The sequence below is a fragment of the Poecilia mexicana genome, unplaced genomic scaffold (genome assembly GCF_051168715.1).
Source record: "Poecilia mexicana isolate PSO_F unplaced genomic scaffold, ASM5116871v1 scaffold_20, whole genome shotgun sequence".
NCBI classification, from domain to species: Eukaryota; Metazoa; Chordata; class Actinopteri; order Cyprinodontiformes; family Poeciliidae; genus Poecilia; species Poecilia mexicana.
The window spans coordinates 25491684-25518044 of record NW_028263389.1 but is presented as its reverse complement, the minus strand read 5'-3'; the positions used below and the strand labels follow the sequence as shown (position 1 = coordinate 25518044).

At 38.3% G+C, this 26361-nt stretch overlaps 1 protein-coding gene across 1 annotated transcript in view; it reads right to left on the bottom strand.

Moving 5' to 3' along the window:
- cubn (cubilin (intrinsic factor-cobalamin receptor)) overlaps positions 1 to 26361 on the bottom strand; it is a 109531-nt gene that overhangs the window by 61611 nt on the left and 21559 nt on the right. The window contains exons 17-34 of the mRNA XM_088001177.1: positions 22521 to 22711; positions 22099 to 22255; positions 20329 to 20504; positions 16608 to 16773; positions 15523 to 15745; positions 12907 to 13037; positions 12336 to 12525; positions 11644 to 11804; positions 11018 to 11199; positions 10110 to 10266; positions 9714 to 9901; positions 8916 to 9075; positions 7008 to 7189; positions 4797 to 4965; positions 1712 to 1893; positions 1390 to 1546; positions 958 to 1074; positions 727 to 840 (exon numbers count right to left, since the gene is read on the bottom strand). Of these exons, the coding sequence (XP_087857303.1) occupies positions 727 to 840; positions 958 to 1074; positions 1390 to 1546; positions 1712 to 1893; positions 4797 to 4965; positions 7008 to 7189; positions 8916 to 9075; positions 9714 to 9901; positions 10110 to 10266; positions 11018 to 11199; positions 11644 to 11804; positions 12336 to 12525; positions 12907 to 13037; positions 15523 to 15745; positions 16608 to 16773; positions 20329 to 20504; positions 22099 to 22255; positions 22521 to 22711 (3003 nt within the window). The remainder of the gene's footprint in view (positions 1 to 726; positions 841 to 957; positions 1075 to 1389; positions 1547 to 1711; positions 1894 to 4796; positions 4966 to 7007; positions 7190 to 8915; positions 9076 to 9713; positions 9902 to 10109; positions 10267 to 11017; positions 11200 to 11643; positions 11805 to 12335; positions 12526 to 12906; positions 13038 to 15522; positions 15746 to 16607; positions 16774 to 20328; positions 20505 to 22098; positions 22256 to 22520; positions 22712 to 26361) is intronic.

Genomic DNA, 26361 nt, shown 5'->3' with positions numbered 1-26361 from the left:
AATGACGCTTTATGACAACAGTCATAAATATTCATGAAGGCTTATTCATGTTCATGACAGGTGTTATGTCATGTTTATGACAGTGTCATGACAGTCTTATTCACACCCCTTCAAATAAAGTGTTACCCATTTGGTTAAGCTGGAGGCACACATATGAATGATTTCCCCATTTTCACCTACAAATGGAATTCACCATTAGTCAAAGTGGTTTAAAAACAACACAGTCCATGTTTTGGAGTGATCATAGCAAGGAGTTGGTCTCAGGCCCACAAATAAATGTATAGCAGAGTTGAAAACATGTCTCTCATAAGGAGGACTGCAAACCTGGCCCAGTTGCACCAGGTTTGCAGTCCTCCTTAGTGCAAATTAAGTCAGGGCCAGACTTTCAGAACACTACTGTGAGAAATTTGTAAATGGTTAATGGCTTTGACTTTCATAGAGCTATATCAAGTCCAAAGGACCCCAACATGCTTCACACTACAGTCATTCACCACATGCTGATGGTGGCAAGCTACTGGGGCAGTCTGACAGAGGGGAGGCTGCCATGCACTGATGCCAAGGGGCCCTCTGACCACCACCAGCAGGCATGGTGGGTGAGGTGTCCTGCCCACAACAATAGAGGAGGGCAGAGCAGGGATTGAACTAACAACCAGTCGATTGCAGGGTGAACCCCTCTAACCATCGCCCCCATTTGTAGAAGACTTTATCTGTTTGTACCGTACCCACCTATAGAGGGAGCTTGGTAATTGTCTCCATCAAGTATTTCCACAGCGTCGTGTGAGCAATTAGAGTTTATCTTCTCCAACTCAAAGTCAGTGAAGGACAGGGTCACATGGTTGACTAGCCAGAAAACACAGACGCAAATGATTCTTTTTAGGTTTAACAAAGTATATCATATATAGCATAAAACAATACAAAACAGATTTATTAATTTGACAAAGGCAGCCCATAGCTTACATGGTTCCTGTGCTTTGATGATCCAGCTGCAGTTCTGATTTGGTGGATATTTTGCAGGGTACCTTGGTGATGAAATTGCCCCACCATTATTGTCTGCTATAATGGTTGCTCCACAAGCTGTCAAACAAAAGATTGGCGTTATCCATACTAGGATGTGATCACATTTGGGCTTCCTCTACCTGAAACAGGAGAGCAGTTCTCCCAGTGCCCATTCACTAAATTGTCCACTGTCCTGCAGGCCCACCGAAATACATATTGGAGAAAATATGAGAAACAGGTGGAAGCACAATATAACCATGTAATAATCATATTGTGTTTCATTACATGATGCACCTGAGCATCAGCAGCAATGCATTCTGTTAGCATTTGTGAAACGGATAGATAAAATAACACACAACAAGAGACTTATTATAAAAAAGAAGAAAAGGTCACCTTCAGAGAATCTAGCACTGAAGCCTCGATGATTTTGACTAGAGTCTGATCTAAAGCGGACATAGATGGTGTTCTGGGTGGAGGTGATGGAAGGAGGTGGGTTGGACCCACACACATGGGCAAGCAGAGGAAATAATATGCTCGGACCATCATGGACCTACAGTAGGAGAAAGAGTTCAAAGGGCTTTAAAAGGTGTGTAGCTAAAATGACTGAAACAAAGTGTGGTTAACCAGAAAACTAATTTTTCTTCCACGCCCTGTTTTTTACCGTTGTGTTTTATATTAACATTTATTTCATAAACAAATCTACGAAGTCTCTTACAGTGACATAATCAAAGGAACAGTTGCTGTGATTTTCAATATCCAGGTCAGTGAAGTTTAACAAGATGCGGTGACTGGCATCCACACTGATCATCCATGAGCAGTCCACATTGTTGGGATAGCTGGCTGGGTACAGGGGTGAATGGATCTCCCCTGAAGGAGCAGTGACTGGCCCTCCACACCCTGCAGGAACAAACACCACAAACTTCAGATTACTGTGGTTCTTCTAAAACTGCAGGAACGGTTTACCTCACTCTAAATAAAAACACATAAGAAATGGAGATAACATGTATTTAGTCTTTGGCAAAATTTCTTCTTTCATATCTCAAATGCACTGGTTATATCTCAGCACCAGAAAATCATGTCAATGCTAAATGCTGACATGACTGGAAAATCAGTAGTGTCAAAACAATTTACACCTCATTGTCATCTACCAGCTAAAACACAAGTACAGTTCAGGGATTCCCCCAGTGTATTATAAGCCTGGCAGCCCACAATGCTTTACTAGCCCCTCCACCAGGCTAAGTGCTGCTTGTTTTTGTTTTTAGAAAAATTTATAATTGGGGGGTGGGGATTTGCTTTTTTTTTTTAAGCCAGATTGCAAGCATCTCTGTTGCTCTGGCAGAGCAGATTTAGTCCTAAAAGTGGTATATAGTTGATGCATTTAAAGCCAGGAGAGCGAACCAATCACTCAGCCTCTGTGCATTGCCTCCGGCGCTATAGCTGCTTGATTTCTGAAGTTAAGGTTAAGAATTAAGTTTCTTTGAAGAACTATACCACGTTAACTCTGGTTGCGTAGCTCTATGTGAATCGCAGGTATAACTTACAGTTCCACTTTCAGAGGTGCGTGTTGAGTGGTTAGAATGCTTTATTTAGTGTTTTTCTTGAGTGTTCACTTTGGACTCTGGTCCTCCATTGTTTGTTGTTTTTAGACGCTTTCAGGCGTCTGGTAGCCGCCTTTTGGGACGGGGGGTAAGAGTATTGTTTTTTGTGTGAATTTTTGGTGTTAATTGTGTTCCTTGCTCCTTGTCGGGTCCTAGTCGTGTCACTAATCGTAAGTCGTGTCATTTGTCATGTGTCTAATGTCCTGTATTCCCGATGCTACCACTGTCTGCGTTTCCTTGCCTCATTGCTCGCCTGTGCTGCCGGGATTTCTGTTCTCCTTCGTGTTTGTCACTAAAAGCATAATTTTTCACAACTACCTGCAACGAGTCAACGACTGCATCCTATCCTCACCATCTATAACTCCAATACATGACATCACCATGCAGGGCCGGTCCAAGGCTGTCTGAGGCCTTGAGCAGGATTTGACTTAGAGGCCCCTCTTGCTGCTAAAACCATCAGCACCTCTAACAGCTTCTGTGTTAGATTTAATCTGGGAGATGGGGACTAGTTTAGTTAGCCAACCTAAAAAGCAATAAGTCATAATTGCAGTTTACTAAATTGTATTTGTGAACAAACAGAGCTCAACTCAAAAATTAAACTTACAGCATTAGATTGTAGATGTGGTAACAAAACAATCTAACTATGAAGATTGGTTTTTTGAACTTTTACAAAGTAAACTTGCCAGCTCCTTAACATCTTAAATTTAAATGTTAAACAATTTAAAATATTTTAATTTATGTATGCTGAAACCATTAAATCAAATTTAGCAGCATTGATCATCTCACTAAACAAATGTTACATTTACATGTCTGTGGCCTGTGTTAAAATATTAGCATTTATGGGGCCCCTGAAGCCCTGGGGGGCCTGATGGAGCTGCTGACTTAATTTGGATTAAACAGACGTGCAAATAATTGATATTCATTTTATTTCTATTTTTTGATTAGTTGTTTTTAAGACTAGTTGTGGATTTAAATAGTGTTTCACTGGTAATATTTTTACGTTTCCTGTATCTTTTAATACAGAAACATGATGGACCGCTGGTGGACCACCTTGGCACCCCGATCACCAGGCTTAGCAAGTTTCTGGAGGAGACCCAGTTCATTTGACCAACATGTTTCTTCTGACTGGAAGTAACATTTACTAATATTGTAGAATGTGATCTGTGGTGTAAAGATTAGGGTGATGGTAGGAAGTCCTTCCAATCTCAGACTTGGAGCTCATCAAAGTATAAACAATAGTCAAATAGATGAAACATGGAAAAATCAGCTCAGCAATGGATAATTGGAACAATAAATGCTTTTTCATATGGGGTGCTGTTTGTAAAGTCACATAGTAAAAAATTATCAGAAATAATTTGGCTTCTTTAGCATGACATAGATAAAGACATGTGGATGTTAATTTTTCAAAGTCATATTTTCACCATGTTATTCCAAAATTTATAAGTTTAAGAGTTCCAAACTAAATATTTAAATTGCTTGCAAAATATTTAGTTTTATTCGCCAGGCTGTCAGACAGCTGACCTCCCGTCTCTGTTTGACCCGTCCCTGGATTTTAACCTTAATCTTGGTTATTGTATGTACTTATTTTACCTTGTTTTTATTTATTTATTTATTTCATTGAAATGTTTGAGAGATTATCTTTATATTTATCTGTATGTCCTACACACATGGTGAGGTGACTATTAAAAAATGATGCTACTGGATTTCAGAGCTCTATTTCATTGACTATGTGAGTTTTTGATAATGGAAAAAATTAAAATGGAGAGAAACGAATTTCCCCCATTTAACTTTCACTCTCAGTTATCAAGCAGAGACCAGTGATTCTCTCTCAAGCAGCACGTTATTAATTCTTGCAAGAATGAGAACAGCGAGCACACATGCTCTGTGTCTGCTCAGTCTGGCCTGTTCTAACTAGACACAGAGTCACTACCTTCCTGTAGTTGACACAAAGTTTCTCACAGGCAGTTTGGAAACCATTGTTTCTGTCTCTGCATTAGGACATTAACAAAAACCTTTAAAACGTTGAAGAGGGTCCATTCTTATCTAAATCCTCCCTAAGTTCCAGCAGAGTGAAAATGCAATAAGCCTCACACGAATGTGGCTACAGATGGAAGAGGGAAAATTAAATAGTTTCTTGGGGTTATAAATAAAGAAGCAGAATCTATTTTCCTAAAGTATTTTCTCTGACTGGTACTGACTCACCTCCCTGGAGTTCTGTCCAGCTTGCATTGAATCCTCGACCACTGACGTAGGCATCAGATTTAAAGCGCACTGTGATCTGGTTTCCTGTGCTAGAGACTTGCATTGGGTTGGAAGTAGTGCTGCAAAGCCTGGCCAACCTGGGTGCCTGTAAGTCTGGGCCTCCATACACCTACAAAGAAGTCATTGCAAGTTAACTTGAAGCCCATATCAAAAATCACCTCTTTGTGCACATTTTCAAAAAAATGTTTAAGAAAATGTTTTATTGTCTCAACACAAATATGTCTTAGGACTCTCAGTTTTTATATTCAGGAATATTTATAGGAAGTCCTTTGGTTTTAAATATTAAATTAGAAATGCCCCTCTCAATTCAATTCCTATGGAATCTGTGCGATTAGACAACGGTCACTTATCGTCCTCCAGCTGCATGTGAAATTTCAAACTCTGTGTAGGAAGCCAAGATTCTTCGAGATTTGCATCAATCAGTCTGCTGTTGAAAGCATCATCTCTGCTGCCATCACCTGTTGGGGCAGCAGCATCAGAACCAGGGACATAAGAAGACTCAACAGCCTGATAAAGAAGGCTGGTTCTGTTCTGGTTCTGTTCTGGTTCTGTTCTGGTTCTGTTCTGGTTCTGTTCTGGGGACTGCGGAACCTCTGGAGATGATGAGGCAAAGAATTATTCTTCATAAAACCAAGAAAATTATGGACAACACTGACTATCCTCGTCATGAGACTGTTATGAGAAAATAGAGTATCTTCAGTCAGAGGCGTCTTCATATTCACTTTAATACAGATTGCTACAGGAGCTTTTTCCTGCCAACAGCCACCAGCAGCTACAATAACTCTGAAGAATTTGAATTAATATGACTTGAAACATTTAATTTCCCTTTGGTATCAATAAGGTATTTGAAAAAACTAATTTAAACCACTTCTATTCTGCTTTTCCTCACTCTCTGGGTCAGCTTTACTCTACATGCAGACCCATTGCCATGTGACAACATCTCTGCTAAGCAGCAGAGCAGCGAGTAATACATTGACCAGAATGCCCTGCACTGTATTTAGCTTCCTGCTTTGGAGCGATCTCTGGTCCACTTGCATTCATATTTCATTCGGACCACACCAGAGTTCACTTCAACCGAACCAAAACTGAGGGTTTTAGGAGAACCAGAGATCGATTGCACATTCACACCTTCCCAAACGAACCGGACCTTCTAGACAAACAAACTGGAGTTCAATTAAAGCAGACTAAATAAGCCTGGTGTGAATGCATCCCAAGACAAAATAGTTGATAGTTGACTTCAGGAAATGCAACAAGAATCAACCACAGATTTAAATCAATAATGTTTGTGTGGAGATTGTGTACTAATTTACACTTTTTGGGGTACACATCTCTGACTGTCTCACCTGATCATCAGACACTTCAAAGATTGTCAAAAAGCACACCAGTGTCTTCTTTTTCTAGGATATTCTAAGGAAAACCCATTTGAATCCACATATGCACATTTATTGAGATCCTTCTATGGCTCGACAGCGGAGATTACTATGATACATTTTATTTCTACTTGGTTCTCTGGCTGTTCTGTGGTGGACAAAAAAGCTTTGGAAAGAATAATCAAGTCTGTGAAAAGAATTGATGGATGTCCACTTCCTTCCAACATGCGTATTTTATCCAAGGCAGAAAACATCATTAGAGATGTCACCCATCCTGGTTATCACCTGTTTGAACTGCCCCCCTCTTGAAAGGCGATATGGACCTATCACAAACAGAATGTCCAGGTGTATAAGGAGTTTCTTTCTATAAGATGTGAGAGTTTTAAAAGGTTATTCATTGGTATTTTAAACAAGGCTGATATTTAATTAAATTGGTGTTTTCCCTTTTTTATGTTGCTTTAATGTACCCATTGTGATGCATATTGAATCTTGTGCTGGAGGCTCAATGACAATAAAAGGCTTATGACTTTTTGTTTTTACTTTTGAGTTTCCATTCTATTTCTGAATTTCAGAAATAAATGATAGCAATATTCAGGTAACTCTGATGCATAGATGAGTTGCATTTTTTTCATGTAACCATCAGAAACGTTGCTTTTTTTGGAGAATACTTCAAGTAGAACTGCCCAAAGACGTCACTAGTTGAGTTTACACCGGCTACAGCGTAGCAGACCTAGAAACATGAACGTGATTGTTTTTGGCTAAGAAATTGGACATTACTTACTTCTAGTACATCATAGTTGCAGTTATCATGGAACTCCACATCAAACTCATGGATAGTCAAAGTAATGCTGCTTCCAGGTGTTGTGGTGATATACCAGATGCACTCTCTGTTGTCAGGATACTTGTTCGGATAGCCCGGGCTGCTAATGGAGCCATTGGGCCCACCAACATCCCCTCCGCAACCTGCAATGACACACATCAATGACAGGCCACAACTACAACTGGTTCCATTTTGCCTAGATTGACAGTTGACAACTGGCCATCTAACTAATAAAATGTAACAAAGATTAGTTTCTTTAACTTTTCTGTCTGATCTGTGTATTCTAACTTGTAGCAACTCAGCTTTGTTAAACCTTATGCAGTTTCTCTCTGACTCACACTGGAAGACCCTGGGAGGAACGGTTTTTGTTTCACCCATTTAACAAAAGATGTGATTGATTTGATTACAAAAACATTTGCTGTTCAAATAATGACAGGTAAAAGTTCCCACACTAAACCTATAACCTTTGCAAAGTTGTTGATATTTACACTGGCCAGACCCGTTTTGTTCTCTGGAAACAGTTTCACCAGTCCAGATCATGTGACCTCCGGAACATGATGTAGATGTTCCCACAGAGGTTTCTCTTTAAAATGCAAATGCATATTTTGAACTAGGAAAGAAGAAAATGTTCCATGTTTGTCTTTATTCCCCTTTTTCATTAATTTACTCTGACATTTTTCTCAAGGTATCATAAAATCCTAATTTATCCATCAATGAGAAAACATGAGTTTTCCACACCAAAAGAAAAGAACCAAATGATACCAGATACTGGAACATAAACTCCCATCCTGAGTGTTTAAGCCTTGCAGGGATAGGAAGGAACAGGCCACCAAGGAGGATAGGCAGCCATTTTTCGCTATTATTTTCACTTATTTGATGAACTGATGAAAAATTACCTTAAAACTTAAAATTGAGACTATTATTATATGGCAAAATATATTCCCCTAAATTTAGCTTGGAGTTGCTGTTCATTTATTGCTTTCCTCACTTAATACTTTCTAAATTACTGATTAATACATTGATTTAGCTCCAAAGATTTCCTTAATTTTTGAAAAATTCATCTTCTTGTTTCCTTGAATTATAATTCAACAAATCTAAGGATAGTTTGGTTTCATTTATTTGCATTTCTTTTAGTCCCAATAGCATCATTACTCCTGATGAGTCAGAATCTAATGATGGAAGACATTTAACATTTACTTCTTATTTGTGTATATTACTTCAAAAACATTAAAAGAATTGCACTTTAATTGCAAAGTTCAATGTCCATTCATTTGGTTTAAACTCTCAAACTAAAATATTTGAAAAGTTGAGTTGGTGTCAGTGGGGTGTTTGTCTTGCTGCCAAACTTTATTTAATTCTGTGCATGTATGCAGTTTTGCATATTTTTTAAGGGAACTTTTTTGTTCATTTATTGAAGTTGTCTATTAATTTGACAATATGCAAACTGTTCTTTATCTCAGAAATCAGTCTTTTTTTCTTAATGGTTTAAAATTCATCCTTTATACTAGCATTTCATGCAGAACACTGTGGGAAAAGTTCCCATTTGTTCATGGCTGCTATGGAGGAAGGTGAGCTGGTGTCAGCTGACTTTCTGCTGATCTCTTTTCTCTTGTCTATTTTGTGCAAATTGACAAGAGAAACATGAGTTTCTGCTAACACCAGTTAGGCTGAACTGGAACTTCTGTGCCACCTTCATTTAAACAATGCAGAACTTGATGGTCTGCAAGAAGAAACCCCAAACCTGACTACAACGGCCCTAGTAAATTCCTTTTCATCAATAAAATAATTGCAGACAGTCCATAATATTATGGCTTATTATGGATTGGATTATGGAAAGCTTTTACATAATAATTGTAAAACCTATCTCACCATTCTGATACCACATCATCTGAAATCCAGGCATGGATATGGAGGAGTCTGTTCTAAACACCAGGGTGAGGGCGGAGCTTGTAGTGCTGTTAGCTGGAGGTGGTGTATTCCCACAGAATGCACCAATCAGAGGAGCTTGCTCATTAGGGCCATTATAGAGCTAGAAAAGAAATATTAGGAGAAATGTTACAATATATAAATATTATGCTCTACTTCTGTTACTAGAAATATTCACACAAACTGAAACTTTAATAGGTTAAACTTATGAAAGTCTTAAACTGTTTACATATTGTGGAGGATGGAAAATTAAGTTTATGAACTTTAAGCTTAACCTTTAAGGTGTGGAAATTTTTTCTGCTGTGAATTCATTTTGAAACAGAAACCTAACATTAGTTTGAACTTTGCAAACCAGACAGTGTGCTAAGTGGCTTCTGTGTTATAAAATGCAATGCTTCTCTCTCTGCGGACAGGAAGTTTGGCTTCCTGTTACCAGGTCTCATGCACAACATCTTTGAGAACCAATAGCTGCCAGCCAGGGTCCTGCCCTGCTCCAAGACACCGTCCCCAGGTCATCCCCACACCAGCAGTCCCAGTTGAACCAGAGCAGAGAGTTGCTCACTGATGTGTAAAACCACTTTCGATTGTCTAATTTGATTTATTCAAAAGTAAGAGATACAGGCAAGAGTAGTTATGGGTAAAAAGAAAATGAGGGGAAAAAAGCAGTCCCACATCAATGTTACTACAAATGTTTTAGATGTCGTTGTAAAAAATATGGTAAAATTGTGTGTATATTTGTACCTTTATGTAGTCGAAGTTACAGTTGTAAGTGTCTTCTAACTGAAATGAGGTGAAGGTGTAGTTAATCGTGTTCCCACTGCTAGCCTGGACGGTCCAGCTGCACAGACTGTTTCCTGGGTAGTTGTTAGGAAAGTTCAGCGACTCGATTACTCCTTGGTGTTGATGTGAGATAATTATGTTGTGACACTCTGAAAACAGACACAGTAATGCAAACTAAAGTACACTGCAAAACTACTTTGATTCAGATGTATTTTTTATATTTTTGCTTTTGTGTATTTTACTGACAAGCTAGAAAAAAAATTATTTAATAGATTTAAAATATCTATTTTAATCTATTCTGGTAACGTTTCTATTTATGCAAAAAATATAATTTCTAATAAATAGTTTTTTGCATACTGGTGTTATAAAATGCAATGAAGCCGCCAGTGTTCACACTGCTATCTGTGCGGAGTTTGATGTACAGTTGATTGCTGGAAGAGTTGATCGGCCTTGGTAGCTCAGTGCCACACAACTTGGCCAGTTCTGGAGCAGTGCTGCTGTTTCCATCATGTACCTAAAAACAAATGACATCAAAATGCTATTAAGAAAGTTAAGATGGATAACATGGCAAGAATGTTTAATGCACTGCTTTGAGTGGGGAAAAATTAAGTGTCATTGATGTCATACTTGCATGGGACAGAAACATGGGGTTTCTGCTAAGCATTCTGAGCAGTCAAATGAAAGTAGTTTGTTGCTGAATTAAATAAGGTCATTGCAATAAGCCTTGCTTACTGAAATAACTGTGCTTAGCAATGTGCTTCTACAGTTCTGTATATAGATCTCAGATTCAGACATTTTCTACATTTTTGAACACTGCAGTAAGATGAAAGTATAATGATTTACTTCCCTGTTGAGACTTTAAAGTACAATGATAACATGAGTTTAATTGTAGGTTTTCACTTATTTTCAATATTACTAGAGACTAAATTCTTCCAATTACTTTAAATCATTTCTACTGTCAGTACAGTCAGCTGGTCTGTTGAAGTGAATTCTACCTGAACAGAAAAGCTGGTGTTGCAGGGATTAGATATACTATAGATATGATGATATATGATTTCTCATTTGATAAATATGATTTGCTTTAGCATGTGTCTAGAATCAGAGCCATTTACATGAGGATAAGTGCCAAATATGTTTAATAGCTAATAATATTCCTACATTAAAACCACACTTAGTGTATCCTGCACTTTCTAAAATATCAGGCATGTATCAGGTACTCTTATGTAAATTAGCTATTTTAGAACCTGTTGAGAGACACTACTCACAGCGAGGTAATCATAAGAACAGGATGAGCTGGATTCCAGGTGGAAACCTGAAAAAGACAGTTGGACCTGGCTGCCCTGACTGGTCCTAATGTTCCAGTAGCACTCAGCATTGGGATGATACGGTAAAGGATAATTGGGAGAAGACAATCCTCCAGAGGCAGTTGTCAATGTTCCTCCACAACCTTTATGAAAACAAAGTAAAGCATGTAACTGTAATACAGTTAAAAAAAATCTGAGAACTTTCATAGGTGCTTCATCTTTATGCAAGATGTCAGAATAGTGTATCTTTTATTTAAATATGAGGCAATAAATTCCTTGTGCTGTAAAGATATAACTCATCATCAGAGAGCTTTGGCATAAGGTTGTCTCAGTAATATTTCTTCATCTTTGTCATCATCTCTGACAGAATCTGATTAGTGGTCCTTTTTCTAAGTTTTCAGTGCTGTAGATTCTCAGTCAATAAAAAAATAGCTACAACTGAAACATGAAACTGAAGTTTTGATGCTGTTGGACTAAACGAGACAAAATAGTTTGGTGTTTGGCTATAACTGAATCTCCGTACTTTTGTGATCTAAGCCTCACAGTGTAGATGAAAGAAACAGATAAGGAATATAATAAGCATGTACCTGTCTGTGTTCCATCCCAGTGTGCAACGAATCCATGACTTGTGATTGAGGGATCAGAGTGGAATCTAATCCATAAACGATTGCTATGTGACACCACAACTGGAGGTCTCTGACTGCCACAGAACTTACCAATCAGGGGAGACGTCTCATAGCCCCCATCCCTGTAAATTCAACAGATTTCATTTGTTGTGTTTAGATATAAATATGCTAAATATACCTTGCAATGTTTTTCTTAATATACATCTTTTCCATCCTGTTGAAATTTTAAACACCTGCATTGTGAAATGAAGATGACGTGATGAAATAATTACCATTTTTAATTTCTAAGACTAAACAGATTTTTCATTCCTAGGATCTTAAGCATGCATTATTATTTGGTTGGATTCATGCTGTTTAAAGTCATTTTTCACTGAATCTTGCTATTTGTGATAAAAGAAAAGTGAAGATTTTGGGAGGACTATTGTAGCCACTATAAATAGACTACTGGGTCTTTTATATAATAGACTGAGATGAAGAGTGGCGTAAAGCTGTTTAGTTTGCATGTGATGTATGGTCACAATTAAGATTAGTCTGGTCAAATGAGCTTCTGGGTAAGGTGTCCCATTCTGCAGTGGTAGTAAGAACCAACAGACAGGAAGAACACAAGGAGATTGGATTCAGTCTATAGTCTATTACTGTACTTCATTTCATACCTGATTTCCACAAAGTCAAAGCTGCAAAAAGGAGGAGTGCCCTCCAACTCAAAGCTGGTGAAGTTCAACAGAATCTGCATGTTGAGCTCAACAATGATCTTGAAGGTGCAGTCTCGGCTGTTGGGATAGCTGTTAGGATAGCTTGGAGAGGTGAAGGTTCCAGTTGGAGAGGTAAAGCTCTCACCACAGTCTAAAAAGAAATAAATAACAATTCTATAAATAAATATCTGGTCAATGTATGAAACCAGTCACCTGAATTAGTCCAAATCATACTAAATGAGAGCATTAAGTAAGGACAGCAAAGTCAAGATTCCCAACACAAACGTGTGTCATATTGTTGAGGGTTGAAAAAAGTTGCTATTTAAAAACACTAGTTAATATTAACAGTCTTCTGATTCTTGCACTGCATTCTTGGAGAATTGACAGTTATGTCCATAACCAGACACTTCATGGATGAATATGAGAAAAGATTTTCTCCGATTAAGCTGCAGTAAAAACTTTACTTTTATTGCCTATCAATTGTTTTTGACAAACTGAGTACGAAACATTTCAGTCTTTTGGCAGACTTTACCTGTACTAGCATTGATGGACACATAACTGGCAGAGAACCCTTCCCCCGATAAACTCGAATCAGTCACAAACAGAAGGGTCATTTGGTTGTCAGCACTTGTTATAGATGGAGGTACTGAGCGCCCACAGTACCTGTACACATGGCAAAAGACAACATGATAGTTGCTACAGAAAATGCTTCAACTTTCAGTCACCAGGCATATTCTGAGAGGAGCTAAAATCCATGAATTATTGAAACCACTAATACAAATTCTTATAACTGTCAATTTTAATAGTTTAAACACAAAATACACCTTATTATTAATATCATGATATATTATTAATAGTAACTGATAATAATAAGTATTATTAATATACTGTACATTTATTCACACACAATGAAAACTGTTTTGGAACAACCAGAAGCTAAAATCTACACAGTGTAAAGACAAAAAAGTCTCTATTTACGATAAAATACCAGCAGTTGTGGTTGAAAGAATTTTACTGTAGTAAATGCGGCCGCAGGTTATAAGACATTTCTGGCAAAGTCACTTTAAAATTTCAGAACTGTGAAGCGCTTATGGAAAATTATTAATTCGTGAAAAACTAGCCGAACTGGTAAAAAAGAGTAATGATGGGAAAAAATGGGTAATGGAAGAGATCAGGGGTGGCGAACATGCGGCTCTTCGACGGATCATGTGCGGCTCTTTGATAGTGAAATTTCCCACACTCATTGAAGGCAGCACTGATAGAAGTCTGCAGTAGCTGTAGGAAAGGCGGAGAGATGGAAGCTGAATCATTTAGGAGTAAAATCTGTTTCCATGGTAGCAGCTTTCCTCAACAGGTCTCTGTATTTCACGTCGGTGCTGTGAAGCAGAGCAGCTGCTTGTAAATAAATGTCAGAGTTTGCGCAGCAGGTTCTGGTGCCACTAAAGGGAAAAGCAAACCGGTTCTGATCACATGAACACAATCAATGCTGTGCATCGCGGTTACGCGCAGAGTGGCAAGTTCATGGATTTTAAATATGGAATTATTTTTCTACTGCAGAAAAAAAAACAGAACAAAAGTGAGAGAAATCAGAAAGAAACAGAGACACTGCGAGAGTTTAACGCGCTGTGTTAAACCTTTAAGTACGGTTTAATTTGTATCAATGCTTGAATATTAATTCACACTGAACTGAATCCAGGAAGTTTTAAAAGAGGGCTAAAAGGGGGCGAGGGTGATCTTGGTTTGTTACACCAAAAATATTGGTTAAACTACAGTGTAAAATATGCAAATGGTAGAGGTCGCCACAATACCCTGAAATAGGTACAAATCTGAGCCATGCCAGTAAATTGTCCTTCATGTTTCAAAAACGATGGACAGCATGAGACACTTCCACATCCACCAGTTTGGCAGATGGAGCTCAATTTTCTGTCTGAATGAATGAATTTTTACTGCACTTAACAAAACATTGTCTTGTTTTCACTGACAAATGTGAAAGAGTTGGTTTGAGTAGCTATAACAGAGTACAAACCAAATTTAAAGACACTTATTCAAAAATGAACATTGTCAGGTGTCCCACTGAAGCCTTAGAGACTAAGAAAAAAGCTGCTTCAGCAAACAATGTATAAAGCTATGGTAATCTTGAAATTGTTGTATAGCCCTTTACAGTCATGATTAGCTTTATTTGGCTCTTAATGCTAAACTGGTTCACCACCTCTGTAACAAATGGATATCTATTTTCTAAAAAAAAAAAAACATGTTTTCATACTTCATCCTTGAGACTGAAGGTGAAGTGTTACATACAAGTCAGCTTTTACCAATGCCTCAATTTAACTCTGCTTTCTTAAAGTTCATGTGAAATGTTTTATTTCTCAATGGGGATGTGGGCAGTGGGAGAAAGTCAGACATTGTGCTGTACATTGTTGAGTAAACTGTCATGACAGTTAATTTGAACTCTTTTACAGTACTATTTACCATGTTTCTTGTCATTACAAGAACACTGAAACAAAAGAGACAAATTTCATGAAAATACTCAAATTGCACAGAAAGAACACATTAAAGTCATGGTAAGGCTGACTGTTGTGTTGTCATCATGCCATGACTCAAGCATTTCAGCAAAACTTAAGTTAACTATTAGCTTGTAAAAGATGACAGTCTTTATTTGATCTACAAAGCTCCTTAAGCTTCTTTAAGGGGATCGTTTTGGAATCTTCACAGTTCCTGTTGATCCATGATAGAATTTTTAGCAATGCTCTCTCATTCAGAGTCCATGGCAGATTTTCTGTTCTTCACATCACATCAAACTACAGTGGGTGTGTTTGTTCACTTTTTAATAGTAACATTAAAAGTTTTAAAATACTAAAACTATTCCATGTGACAAGGTGGCAGGTTTGCCATTCTCATTTAGTTACAAATAAGGTTTGATTTGTTTCATGTTTTACACTTTAATTAATTAATGTAGTTTTGCTAATCCTGACATTGTCTAATGGTAAAGGTGAGATGGAGAAATAAAAAGCCTAGGGGTAAAAAGGACATCTATGGGGAAGTGGAAGGTGTGAGGATTGGGAAGTGCTTTTATACTCTGATGTGTAACTTTCTCTTTCAAAATGTTCGTATTTCTTAATGCCACTTTATGTGTGAGTATGTGTTGTACCTGCCAGTCTTGTTCCCAGTTGTTCCAGTCCCATCATAAACTTCAAGATAGTCATAGTTACAGTTAGTATGGTACTCCAGGTTGAATGAGTCAAACAACAGCCGAATTAGGTTCCCTGGTAAAACACTAATGTACCAGGTACAATTGGCACCATGTGGATAGTTTGTTGGGTGACCAGGGCTGGTAATGGTGCCTGAAGGACTTGTCAAAGTATCTCCACAGCCTGGTACAGGAAATAAAATGGTTACATTGTAGAGATCATACTTCTACCACTTTAAAATGTGCAATGTTAAATGAAGAACCATGAACCAAATTTTGATGACATATTTTTTAAAGCATAACAGTCTTGGAAAACAGCTTGGTACTGTTGTTAGCACTGTTTGTCTTGGGTACAAATCCCATTCTGGACTTTTTACATGGAGTTTGCATGTCCTCCCTCTGCACTTGTTTTCTCTCCAGTTACTCTAACTTTCTCCAGCATCACAAAAACATGGATCACAGGTTCATTGATCTAAACTGCCCTTAGGTCGGTCAACATATGAGAAGAAATTTCATCACAAGGAACTTTAAAAAACTTTTGTGGATTTTATTTAGCAGTTGTCATAAAAGAATGTGGGTTATGGGAGAGGGGTCATCAGACTGGTACTTGAACACATCACAGTTACATCAAGGACTAAAGCATCCATATGTGGGTTGCAGAGTTTATCCCTGCACCACCATAGCACCCATGAGTCACTTTTTAAGACAAACCAACACATATCAGTTCAAACAGAGCTATCACAGCAGTCAGCTAGGTAGAGTATGTCGACTGCTGGTTACTAGTCCATATTAGGGATACCACAGAGACATACTACAGCAATAATGTACAAATTAACTTAATTGTCAATAAAGTCCAATTAGCCAGTTAGCCAAGCATGTCTTCTTTTACCCATTGGAGGAAACCAAGGTGCCCAGAAAAATTCCTGTATGGAAATAGTATTTTAGATATGAAACTAACTAGGTTTACATCAGTATACTTCTTCTGCTTGTCTGACCAATGAGCATAGTCAATTAGGACTCTGACAAATAAAAAATATTCCTCCCACCCTCAATGGCAGAGTCATATGCTGCTTCAAAGCCATGGTTGTTGACAGAGGAGTCTGTGCTGAACTGGATGTACATAGATTTCTGTGTTGACTGGAGCCTGGGAGGAATCTCGTCACCACAAAATTTCCCCAGGAGGGGAGAGCTAGGTGAGGGTCCATCCCTGACCTAAAAAGAGAGATAGTTTTTGACTTCTGTCCATCACCTAGGCAATTATCATTTCACAGAAAAAAAACACCAAAGCAATAATCATTACACAAAAATTACTTTAAAGATCTTACCCAAGCTTTACAAATATTATAAGGAAAAAGGTTAAACAAAGAAAAGTGATGTTGACACTGAAAGTATTTTGTGTCTTTATATAGATATACTGGTAATTATTGTGTTCAATGGAAGACCTCAAATGTAGGCACCATAAATCTGAAAACTTTTACAAAATCTAAAGTATTTGAAAGAAAGAAATATTGCTTCAAGCTTAATCAGCTAATCAATGGAAGGGAACAGGCACATGCCAAGTCCATCCCACAATTAAATAAATCAAGATGTCCTGGCATGTGGGGCTACCGGATGGGTCACTTAGTGGGCCAGTGGGCGGTGGACCATCCACGCAGCTCTGTGCCAAAGCGATAACTCGCAACATCCTCTAGTTTTGTGTTGCCACAATACCTCAAACTGCGTCATATCAAATGCCTTTTCTACCTAGCTTCTGCTGCTCCAGTCAGATTTCGGCAGTGGCAGCCGAGTGGACCTGTAAACACATTAACCAGCACAACAGTCTAACAATGAAGAGCGGCGATGTGAAAAACCCACCCCATAAAACCCAGGCAGCCAAAACAGCCTCTGTGGCTCAACAGTCACGAAACAGCAAAGCCTCGTCTGCAGGTCTGTCCCTGATAGTGCCTTATAAATTCAATCTTCCCATTGGTCCCTGGCATCCAGCAGAGACATGCACAGCAGAATGGCTCCAGCTCTTCATGCAGGGCCAGCCTAAGGTAATATGGGGTCTTATGCAGCGTTCAGTTTGAGCATCATGAACTCTGGTTTACATTCAAAGTCTACACTTACCGCCTCCTTTATTAGGTACACCTTGCTAGTACCGAGTTGGACCCTCTTTTGCCTTCAGAACTGCCTTAATCCTTCGTGCCATAGATTCAACAAGGTACTGGAAACATTCCTCAGAGAGTCTGGTCCATATTGACAAGATAGCATCAAGCAGTTGCTGTAGATTTGTCGGCTGCACATCCATGATGCAAATCTCCCGTTCCACTACATCCCAAAGGTTCTCTATTGGATTGAGATCTGGTGACTGTGGAGTCACCAGATCTCAATCTGGTGACTCCACAGATTCACCAGAATCTGTGGAATCTGTGGTTTCTTGTTGTGTTCAAGAAACCAGTCTGAGATGATTCAGGCTTTATGACCTGGTGTCATAAAGCCTGCTGGAAGATGGATGCACTGTGGTCATAAAGGTATAGACATGGTCAGGGATAATACTCAGGTAAGTATTATTCCTGAGTATTATACCAATTGACATGATGCTCAATTGGTATAATACTCCCAAAGTGTGCCAGGAAAATATCCCCCATTTTCACCACCATCAGCCTGAACCGTTGATACAAGACAGGATGGATTTGTGCTTTCATGCTGTTGACGCCAAATTCTGGCCCTACCATCCGAATGTTTCAGCAGAACTCGAGAGTCATCAGACCAGACAATGTTTTTAAATATTCCATTGGTGTGAATGGAGCATAAAGGTCATAAATCTGCACACGTGTCCAACTTGAAGCATGAGACGCATTTTTGGTGTGCAAAACGCATTCGTTGTGGACCCCGCATTAGGCAGAATCTGATTTAGCCCCCCATATCCTCTTCTCCATCTCCCCTTGCCTTCCTACTAAGAACATCATTATCACTAACAGTGTTTAAACATACATTTAGTGTATAAATCAGATTATTGGCTATTATCTCCTGTTATGTATTTGTGAACCAACCGAGTTCACAGATAGCGCCATATTGTAGCCATGGTAACACAACAATCAAACTATCAAAATGATTCTTTGCACTTTTACAAAGTAAACAGCTAGACAACAGTAGTCTTTTAACTTGTTCTACGCTTCACTTTGTTCAGAGGGTCTGGACCCTCGATATTGAGAAACGATTACTTCCTGGAGGAGTGGACTGTGTTCATGGGCAAACATGAAGTGCATACTTCACGTTTGCCCATGAAGTATGTAATGCACCAGTTTGACACTATGATAGTTGCTTACTGCGGGGTAAACAACCATCCTCCACTGCAAAAAGAGAAGTGCTGATCCAAATGAGGTGGTTGTTCATATTAATTCAATATTTGGAAGCATGGCCAACATGGACTGAATGGCTTCAATTCACTTCCTCCGCTGCCATCTATAAAACTACGGGCAGACTTCAATTCTAAAACAACACATTATCATTCACAACTTCTTCTGTTCACTGATTGGCCCGGTTTAAATTCTACTTAAATGGGAAAAAGCCCAGACTGTGCTGTAGGCGAGATTAGAGTCGTGTGGAATAATATAGAAGGCAACGGCCAGGCTAAAACAACAGAAGAACAGCAGAAGAAAACTATAGGATCATTAAGCAGAACACAGGAATGAGGCAACTTACAAAGATGAAGAAGTAACTGTGATGAAGAAGAACTAGCCTAGATAGAAACTAAAGTAACATAAAAGGAGAAACCCGGTGAACAATAACTTCAACTCCAAAATTTTAAAAATTCATCAAAGACAATACCTAACAGAATAAGCACAAAGACTGAATCAGCTTTACCCAGCTGTTTAATAGTTAAGGTCCAACTGTCATCTGTGAAACATGGGCATCATAACACCTGCTTTTATTATACAAAATGCTAGATATTAACTTATATGCATATGACCATTTGTGACGTTAGAAAACAGCCTTGAACTTAGAAAAAGAGATTTCATATTTTCTTGCAAACCCTGAGTACAGTGAACCCTCGCTATAACGCGGTTCACCTTTCACGGTCTCGCTGCTTCGCAGAATATTTTTGGTGCAGTTTTTTTCACAGTGCATTGTGTTCTGCGTCCTGATTGGCTAAACAGTTTCTGCGGTTCTTCTCTACCTGTATGCCAATAAAGTTACGCTATTTAAATATAAGTAATACAGATTGGCCATTCAGGAGATGAAAGCTGAAACTTTGAATGCCTGCTGGAAAAAAACTGGCCAGAATCAGCACAAAACCCGACCGGAGGCTCGGTTGATGAGATCCGTCGCTCTGCCGTAGATCCAGCTGTGAATCTCTGGGCAGCTTGGAGGAGACGCTTTAATGCCACGACTCCAGATCACATTAAGACCCGATTGATGCACACGAACATCCGCTGATCTCAAAACAGGTCTAGTTCTTTGGTTTCAATGTAGAGTATTTATTTATGCCGTGTAATAATCGTAAAAAATAAAGGTAACAACTTCGTGGATTTCACTTAACACAGGTTATTTTGGGAACGCAACCCCCATGAAAAACGAGGGATCACTGTAAATTTAAGATGTGCTTATGGTAATCGAAGTGGCTTACAACATAGCTGTTCATCCTCGTTATTTTCCTATTTACACACCAATGAAGAAACAGAATCAAATTTATTTCCATGATGACTTCTGCACCCATTTCTCTTATGTCATAAATTGATGTCATGTATTAATGAATTGATGAAGTCAACTGAAATACTTCACCTCAACAAAGTCAAATCTGCAGGAGCCTCCTTCAACATCAAACGACAGGAAATTCAATGTGACCACGTAGCCCTCTTGTTGGTTGATGACCCACTCACAGACTTTGTTGTGGGGATAGGGATTTGGGTAGTATGGAGACCGGAACTCTCCAGTTCCAGAAAGGGTACCTCCACAAGCTAGGAAGAGTGGAAAAAAAAAAGAAAAAAGAACAATATTCCTATATATGTATTAGTCTGGATGGAAGAAGTATTAACATTTTGGAGCCAGAGCCTGACTTGAATCTGATAGGGATAGTGGCAGTAATAAGTATTGGAGAGAGGGAAGTCTGGGCCTCCTGACTTAGGCTGCTACCCCCTGGCTCACATCTGAACTCACTAATGAAGCACATCTTGTGCTTCATTAGTGAGCAAGTGACTTGGAGCTTAATTCTCTTTGATGTAGTTTTACTGCTTTGTGTGTAGCTTCCATGAGGTGTTGTATATCACTGTGTCTAATGATTTGATTTGATCTTTATGCTCTAACAGGTCTGTCTGATAATCCTGTTAGTCTGTCAGTGACGTGAACAGGATGAATTACATTCTTTAAAATAAGATCAATTTTAACAATACTTTCAAGTATATTCATGCAGAACTATAAATCTGATAAGTTGGGAAGTGCGCTTAAAAAGATTAAAATATTTGAGGGTTTAAGTGTACCTAAGATGGTCCTGAACATCCTTATACAACCTTCTTTGAGATGTTAGAATGCTCTTTTTAGGTTGGCTGCTTCCCTAAGTTGCTTATAGAGGCTAACTTAGCAAAATGCTCTGCAGATGGCTGTCTGCGAACTGTGAAAAAGGGCTTAGCCCATTCCAGGTGTATCCTCTTTTTGCTTTTTTGCTGCACCATTATTTTTCAGATCATCAAAAACATTTTAATATTTAAAGAAGGTCTGAGTAAATAGAGAAATCAGCTTTCAAATGATCATTCGTTTATAAAGGAAAAAGTGCTACCCAGGCCAGAATCTCCAGGTTAAATCAGGAATTAGCTGTCATAATTCTGAATAGTGGAGTGTGTTTTCTCTCTATGCCACGCCTCAGTCTGCTGGAGTGGGGCCTGTTTAACGTTGCAGTCTGCTGCATCTGGAGCTGCTTAGATGCAGTGGACCCCCATTAGTTATGGGGTTTAAGGACCATCACCGCCCTTGAATGGCTGAAATTTGCAGATACTTGAGACTCCATCTAAGCCTGCTTATAATTTTCACTACACAGAAGCTAACATCCTTGGTCTTCTTTATTGCTGCTTTTGAGGTTCCAGTTAATGAGTGGCAACAAAAATGAATGACACTCCTGGATTGGCTGATTTACACATATCAAGTATCATTTGACTAGATATTTCAGTTTCTCTCTTTCTTTGAAATATTTTCAATATCCTCCACAAAAAAAATTCTGTGAATAGGCATATTTTCATTTGAAGTCATGTACCACAGAAAAATCCATGAAAACTGGGCTGCAAATAGGCAGGTACAGCAGTTCTTCCTTGCTTGATGGCAGCTGAATTTGGTAGTATCAGACCTCTCATGATATACTTGACTCCATCATGCATCATTGCTCACACAAGCTCCCCATAAGTGCCAAGGAGTCCTTTTCTTCAAGGCACTTCAAAACAGTTTCTTTACAACAAGTCTTGCCTCAGTTTGTATAAACCTCGTCTGTCCTTCATGTCTCTATTGTTATGGTTATTATCCAAACAACACAAAATACCACTCGCTTTGTTATGTATAAAACCTCACCAACACTGTAGGCAGCCCTGAAACCAGCTCGGCTGACTGAACTGTCAGATTTAAAACGGATCCAGAGAGAGTTGGAGGACGAGCGAATTGGAGCTGGCAGGGTGCTCCCACAATATTTCCCTATCAGTGGATCAGTCTCCATCCTCCCGTCACGGACCTTAAAAACAAGAAGACAAATGCTGGAGATAAAAAACACTCAATTTTAATTCAGGCAGGTTACAAATTAAGGCTCAGCATATCAACTGCCCACATCCCATGATGATTCAGCTCACTTTAAAACATTAAGATCAAATTATTGAGAAAAGCTCTGGATATGCCTAATAATTCAGATTTTGCAATAAAAGGTAAAAAAAAAATTTGACTAAAAAATAATCTCACAAATGATTCAAGCTGAAAATGTAAGTATAGTTAATAAGTCTTACCTCCACATAGTCAAAAGAGCAATCACTATGATTCTCCAGCTCCAGGTTAGTGAAGTTGAGAGCCACCTGTTCACCTGGAGGCAATCTGATCAAATAAATACACTGCCGGTTGTGGGCATAGTTGTTCGGCCAGTTGGGAGATATTAGGATCCCCTCACTGTCAGTGAATGTACCACCACAGCCAGGATCACCTAAAAAGAAAATAAAAAACATTAAACACTTGTACAGCACTTTATCAAGTCCATTTGCTGTAACTCTGGTATTAATACATTCAATTTAAATAGTTTATTCCATTCCATTAGGGGCTCTACTACACTAAACATGTTCAATGTACTACAGTGAATATGGTAATGAAGAATTGAACTAATTCTTCATTACTCAAAAAATTTAAGGCAACAAGTTATTTTGACTTTTTTAAGCAGATGCAGTTTTTCTGAGTTTACAGAACATTTTGTGATTTGTAACTTAGCACCTTGGATTATATGGCATAAAAGGCATATAGATTGGATGGATGGATAGAATGATATTCAGTTAACCTGATACTGAGCTGTAAAGAACCAGCCTAGACTACAACTTGCTAAACTGTATTGTCGTGGTAACAGATGAGACCTTTTATAGTAACCAGTGTTTACTTTTATACTTTTATATTTGGGTTATCAGCAGAGGTCGGTGGTAACCAGCTATATACTTGAGTAACTGTTTGGTAAAAGTATGCTTTTAGAAGTAGCTTTACTGCATTGTACATTTTACTTTTACTTGAGTAATGATGAAGTATTGATACCTATTACCAGATTTGTGGCAACTTTACCCTCTGTGAGTAGCTTTACTGACTGAAGAATAATCATGTTTAAACCAAAATTACATGAAACACAGAGACATACAATTCATGTTAAAGGGAGACTTTTTGTTTGCAAACCAGCTTTGTTGTTCGGTTATCTATCTGTAGATTTTTGTGCCATTTGGAGAATAAAAAGATACAGTAAAACTACATATATTGTCATGAGAAGTACCTTACTCTGTGGTAACATTAACATTTCCATTAGTTTTAGATTAAAAAACTATTTTTTTTCTTTTAGTCTTCAAAATACCAGAATTTGCAAATAAATTTTATTTTTGTCTATGTGTTGTCGTCATCCATGCATCATAACACCATCTTTAAATACTGAATCAGGTGTTGTGGTTATTTATTCAGTACAGGGTTTTTCGGTAACACTTTATTTGAAGGGGGGTGAATAAGACTGACATGACACTGTCATAAACATGACATAACATCTGTCATGAACATGAATAAGCCTTCATGAATATTTATGACTGTTGTCATAAAGCGTCATTCGGTAAATTATGACACTTTTAATACAAAGTTGATATTATTCAAAATGTCTTTGTTATGACAACTTGACATTAACCAGGAAATCATTACTGATATAAACTTTACCTTTAATAACATAAAGTTACCTACTTTTTAAAGTGCAATCAGTAATACTTTTATAACAAATTTATATCAGTAATGATTTCTTGGTTCATGTCAAGTTGTCATAACAAAGACATTTTGAATAAAGTCAACTTTGTGTTAAAATGTCATAATTTACCGAATGACGCTTTATGACAACAGTCATAAATATTCATGAAGGCTTATTCATGTTCATGACAGGTGTTATGTCATGTTTATGACGGTGTCATGACAGTCTTATTCACCCCCCTTCAAATAAAGTGTTACCGATTTTTCATCTCTTGCTCTCGATGAAGGCGGACGCTTCTTCCCTCTGCTCCCTCCCTGCCCTTGCCTGCCCTGCTTGCTCTGTTTTTGTCTTTTTCTATATTTTTGGAGCCTTTCTTTGCACATCATCCAAATCTACAAATTATGGATCTGATCAACCGACCTCTCAATGCAATTGCTCCAATTTTCTCAACAAGAAGTCTGGGCACAGGAGAGCCCTCTTGTCCTGTGGGGACACACCCATCGGGATTCACCCTGGATTTATTCATGACAACAAGGTTTCTGCTGTTTGGAGTTTGCAGATTCCTGGTTTATCGACAAATTTACAGTAAAACGGACTTGGCCGAACTGGCGAACACTCAGACTGTTGGTGTGGACAGAGACGTAAGTTAGATGTGAGTCTTGATGAGACTCGCAGCCCAGCTGAGGACTCTAAAACTCACTAACAGGATGGAATCGATCTTGGAGAAGTTTCTAGTTTCAGCTCACTGGAACGACCAAGCCAATTTTGGATAATTGGGAACTGAGATGTAGCAGAGAGACTTTAGGGAAGATTGAAATTTATAATCCTCCCGACTTAAGACAGTCTATATCTGAATTGGGTTTCCCCATGTTGCCTTGGAAGGGCTGCATATTTCCAATCTCCTTGAAGATATGTAAACACAACGCTCTTCCCTCCTCACCCCCTCCTGTTATCCATGCAGCTGAGGAGCTGAGCGCTCCCAACGACATTCCTAGATAACAACACCTTTATCGGACTTCTACCGGGAGGCTGAGCAACGTGGTTTCATGGCCCTGTGACGTCACCGCCTTCACTCATGTTTTGCCCTTTGTTTTGTCTGAATGTTACTATGTGCCCCAATGTGTCCTTACCTCTTTTTATTTAATTCCCCTTTTATTATTTAGAAACTGTGGAGTACTCACTTTTAATCCAGAGAAGGAATTAGATTAGTCACTTATTTTTTTTTAGAAACTGTACTCACTATTTAAACCAATATTTAAGTTTTTAAATTATTATGCAGAGGGACTCCTATTACTGCAACCCAGAAAACCCCACAAACTTAGAATCCAGAAAAAAAAATCTTCCAGTACAGGAATATTTAGTTTTTATTATTACTTAGAAATCGTGGAATACTCGTTACTTTTACAAATTTAGAGCATACTTAGAAAGTCCAGAGAATATTTACTTAAACTTATCTAGCATCCCAGAACAGGGATTAGAACAAAGTTACAATCCAGAGAAAGTACCTTAGCAACAACGGCGTAAATCCCAACTCATTATTGGGGGGAACCATCAACAGGGAAAGTTTTTAAGAGCAATTTTGGAGAGGTCGGCAAAGTTACAGTAAAATGTAATGTAAAATGTGGTTTAATTTTTGTGTGTGTGTTGAAGCTGCACCATCAAAAATGACTAGTAAGTAGCAATGAATAACCAAAGTGTTTTTTTCAGTAAACAACCTGCTGAGACCCACAGAAGTCAAACTAAGATTCAAATGTTGTTTAGATACGAGTTTGGTTTAGAGATCTAATCTCTGCTACACCTTTACAAAAACTTAAGGCTCTAAATAAAAACAAGTTGTAATAAGTAACTCCACTTAATAAAATTCCTCATAAATATTGATTTATTGCAGTGGCTCTCAATACAAGTTACATGTTATTTAAATTATAACTTAAGTTGCTTTAAACTTATATTTTGATAGGGTTTTTCATGTCCTGGATGGCTGAGAACCTATAAATATGTAGAAATTGAATATTTGGGAAGTATCATAGCTTAAATTTAAAGGTCAGGACCAGAGTTTTCTAGAAAAATATTCAGATTTTATTTTGTGGTTTTAAAGGCTCTACGTTGAAGATGGTAAGGAATAAAGGCATACTTTATTTTGTTTTACTGCCAGCTGCTGTAGCCCCTCTGCTCTCAGCTCCCATACAGAGCTGTCAGCTAGTGGTAACGCTCAGCCGCTCCCGTTTCAAACTCTTCTTATTAAAGTAAGAGTTAGAGAGCTAAATATAATTGAAATATTGGCTACCTTCGACAGAAAAAGGAGCTAAGACTATGAAAGCAATGTAGCAGTTTTACTAGTTTTGATTTCCAAGGCATAACAAAGCAGTTTATCATGATTCAGC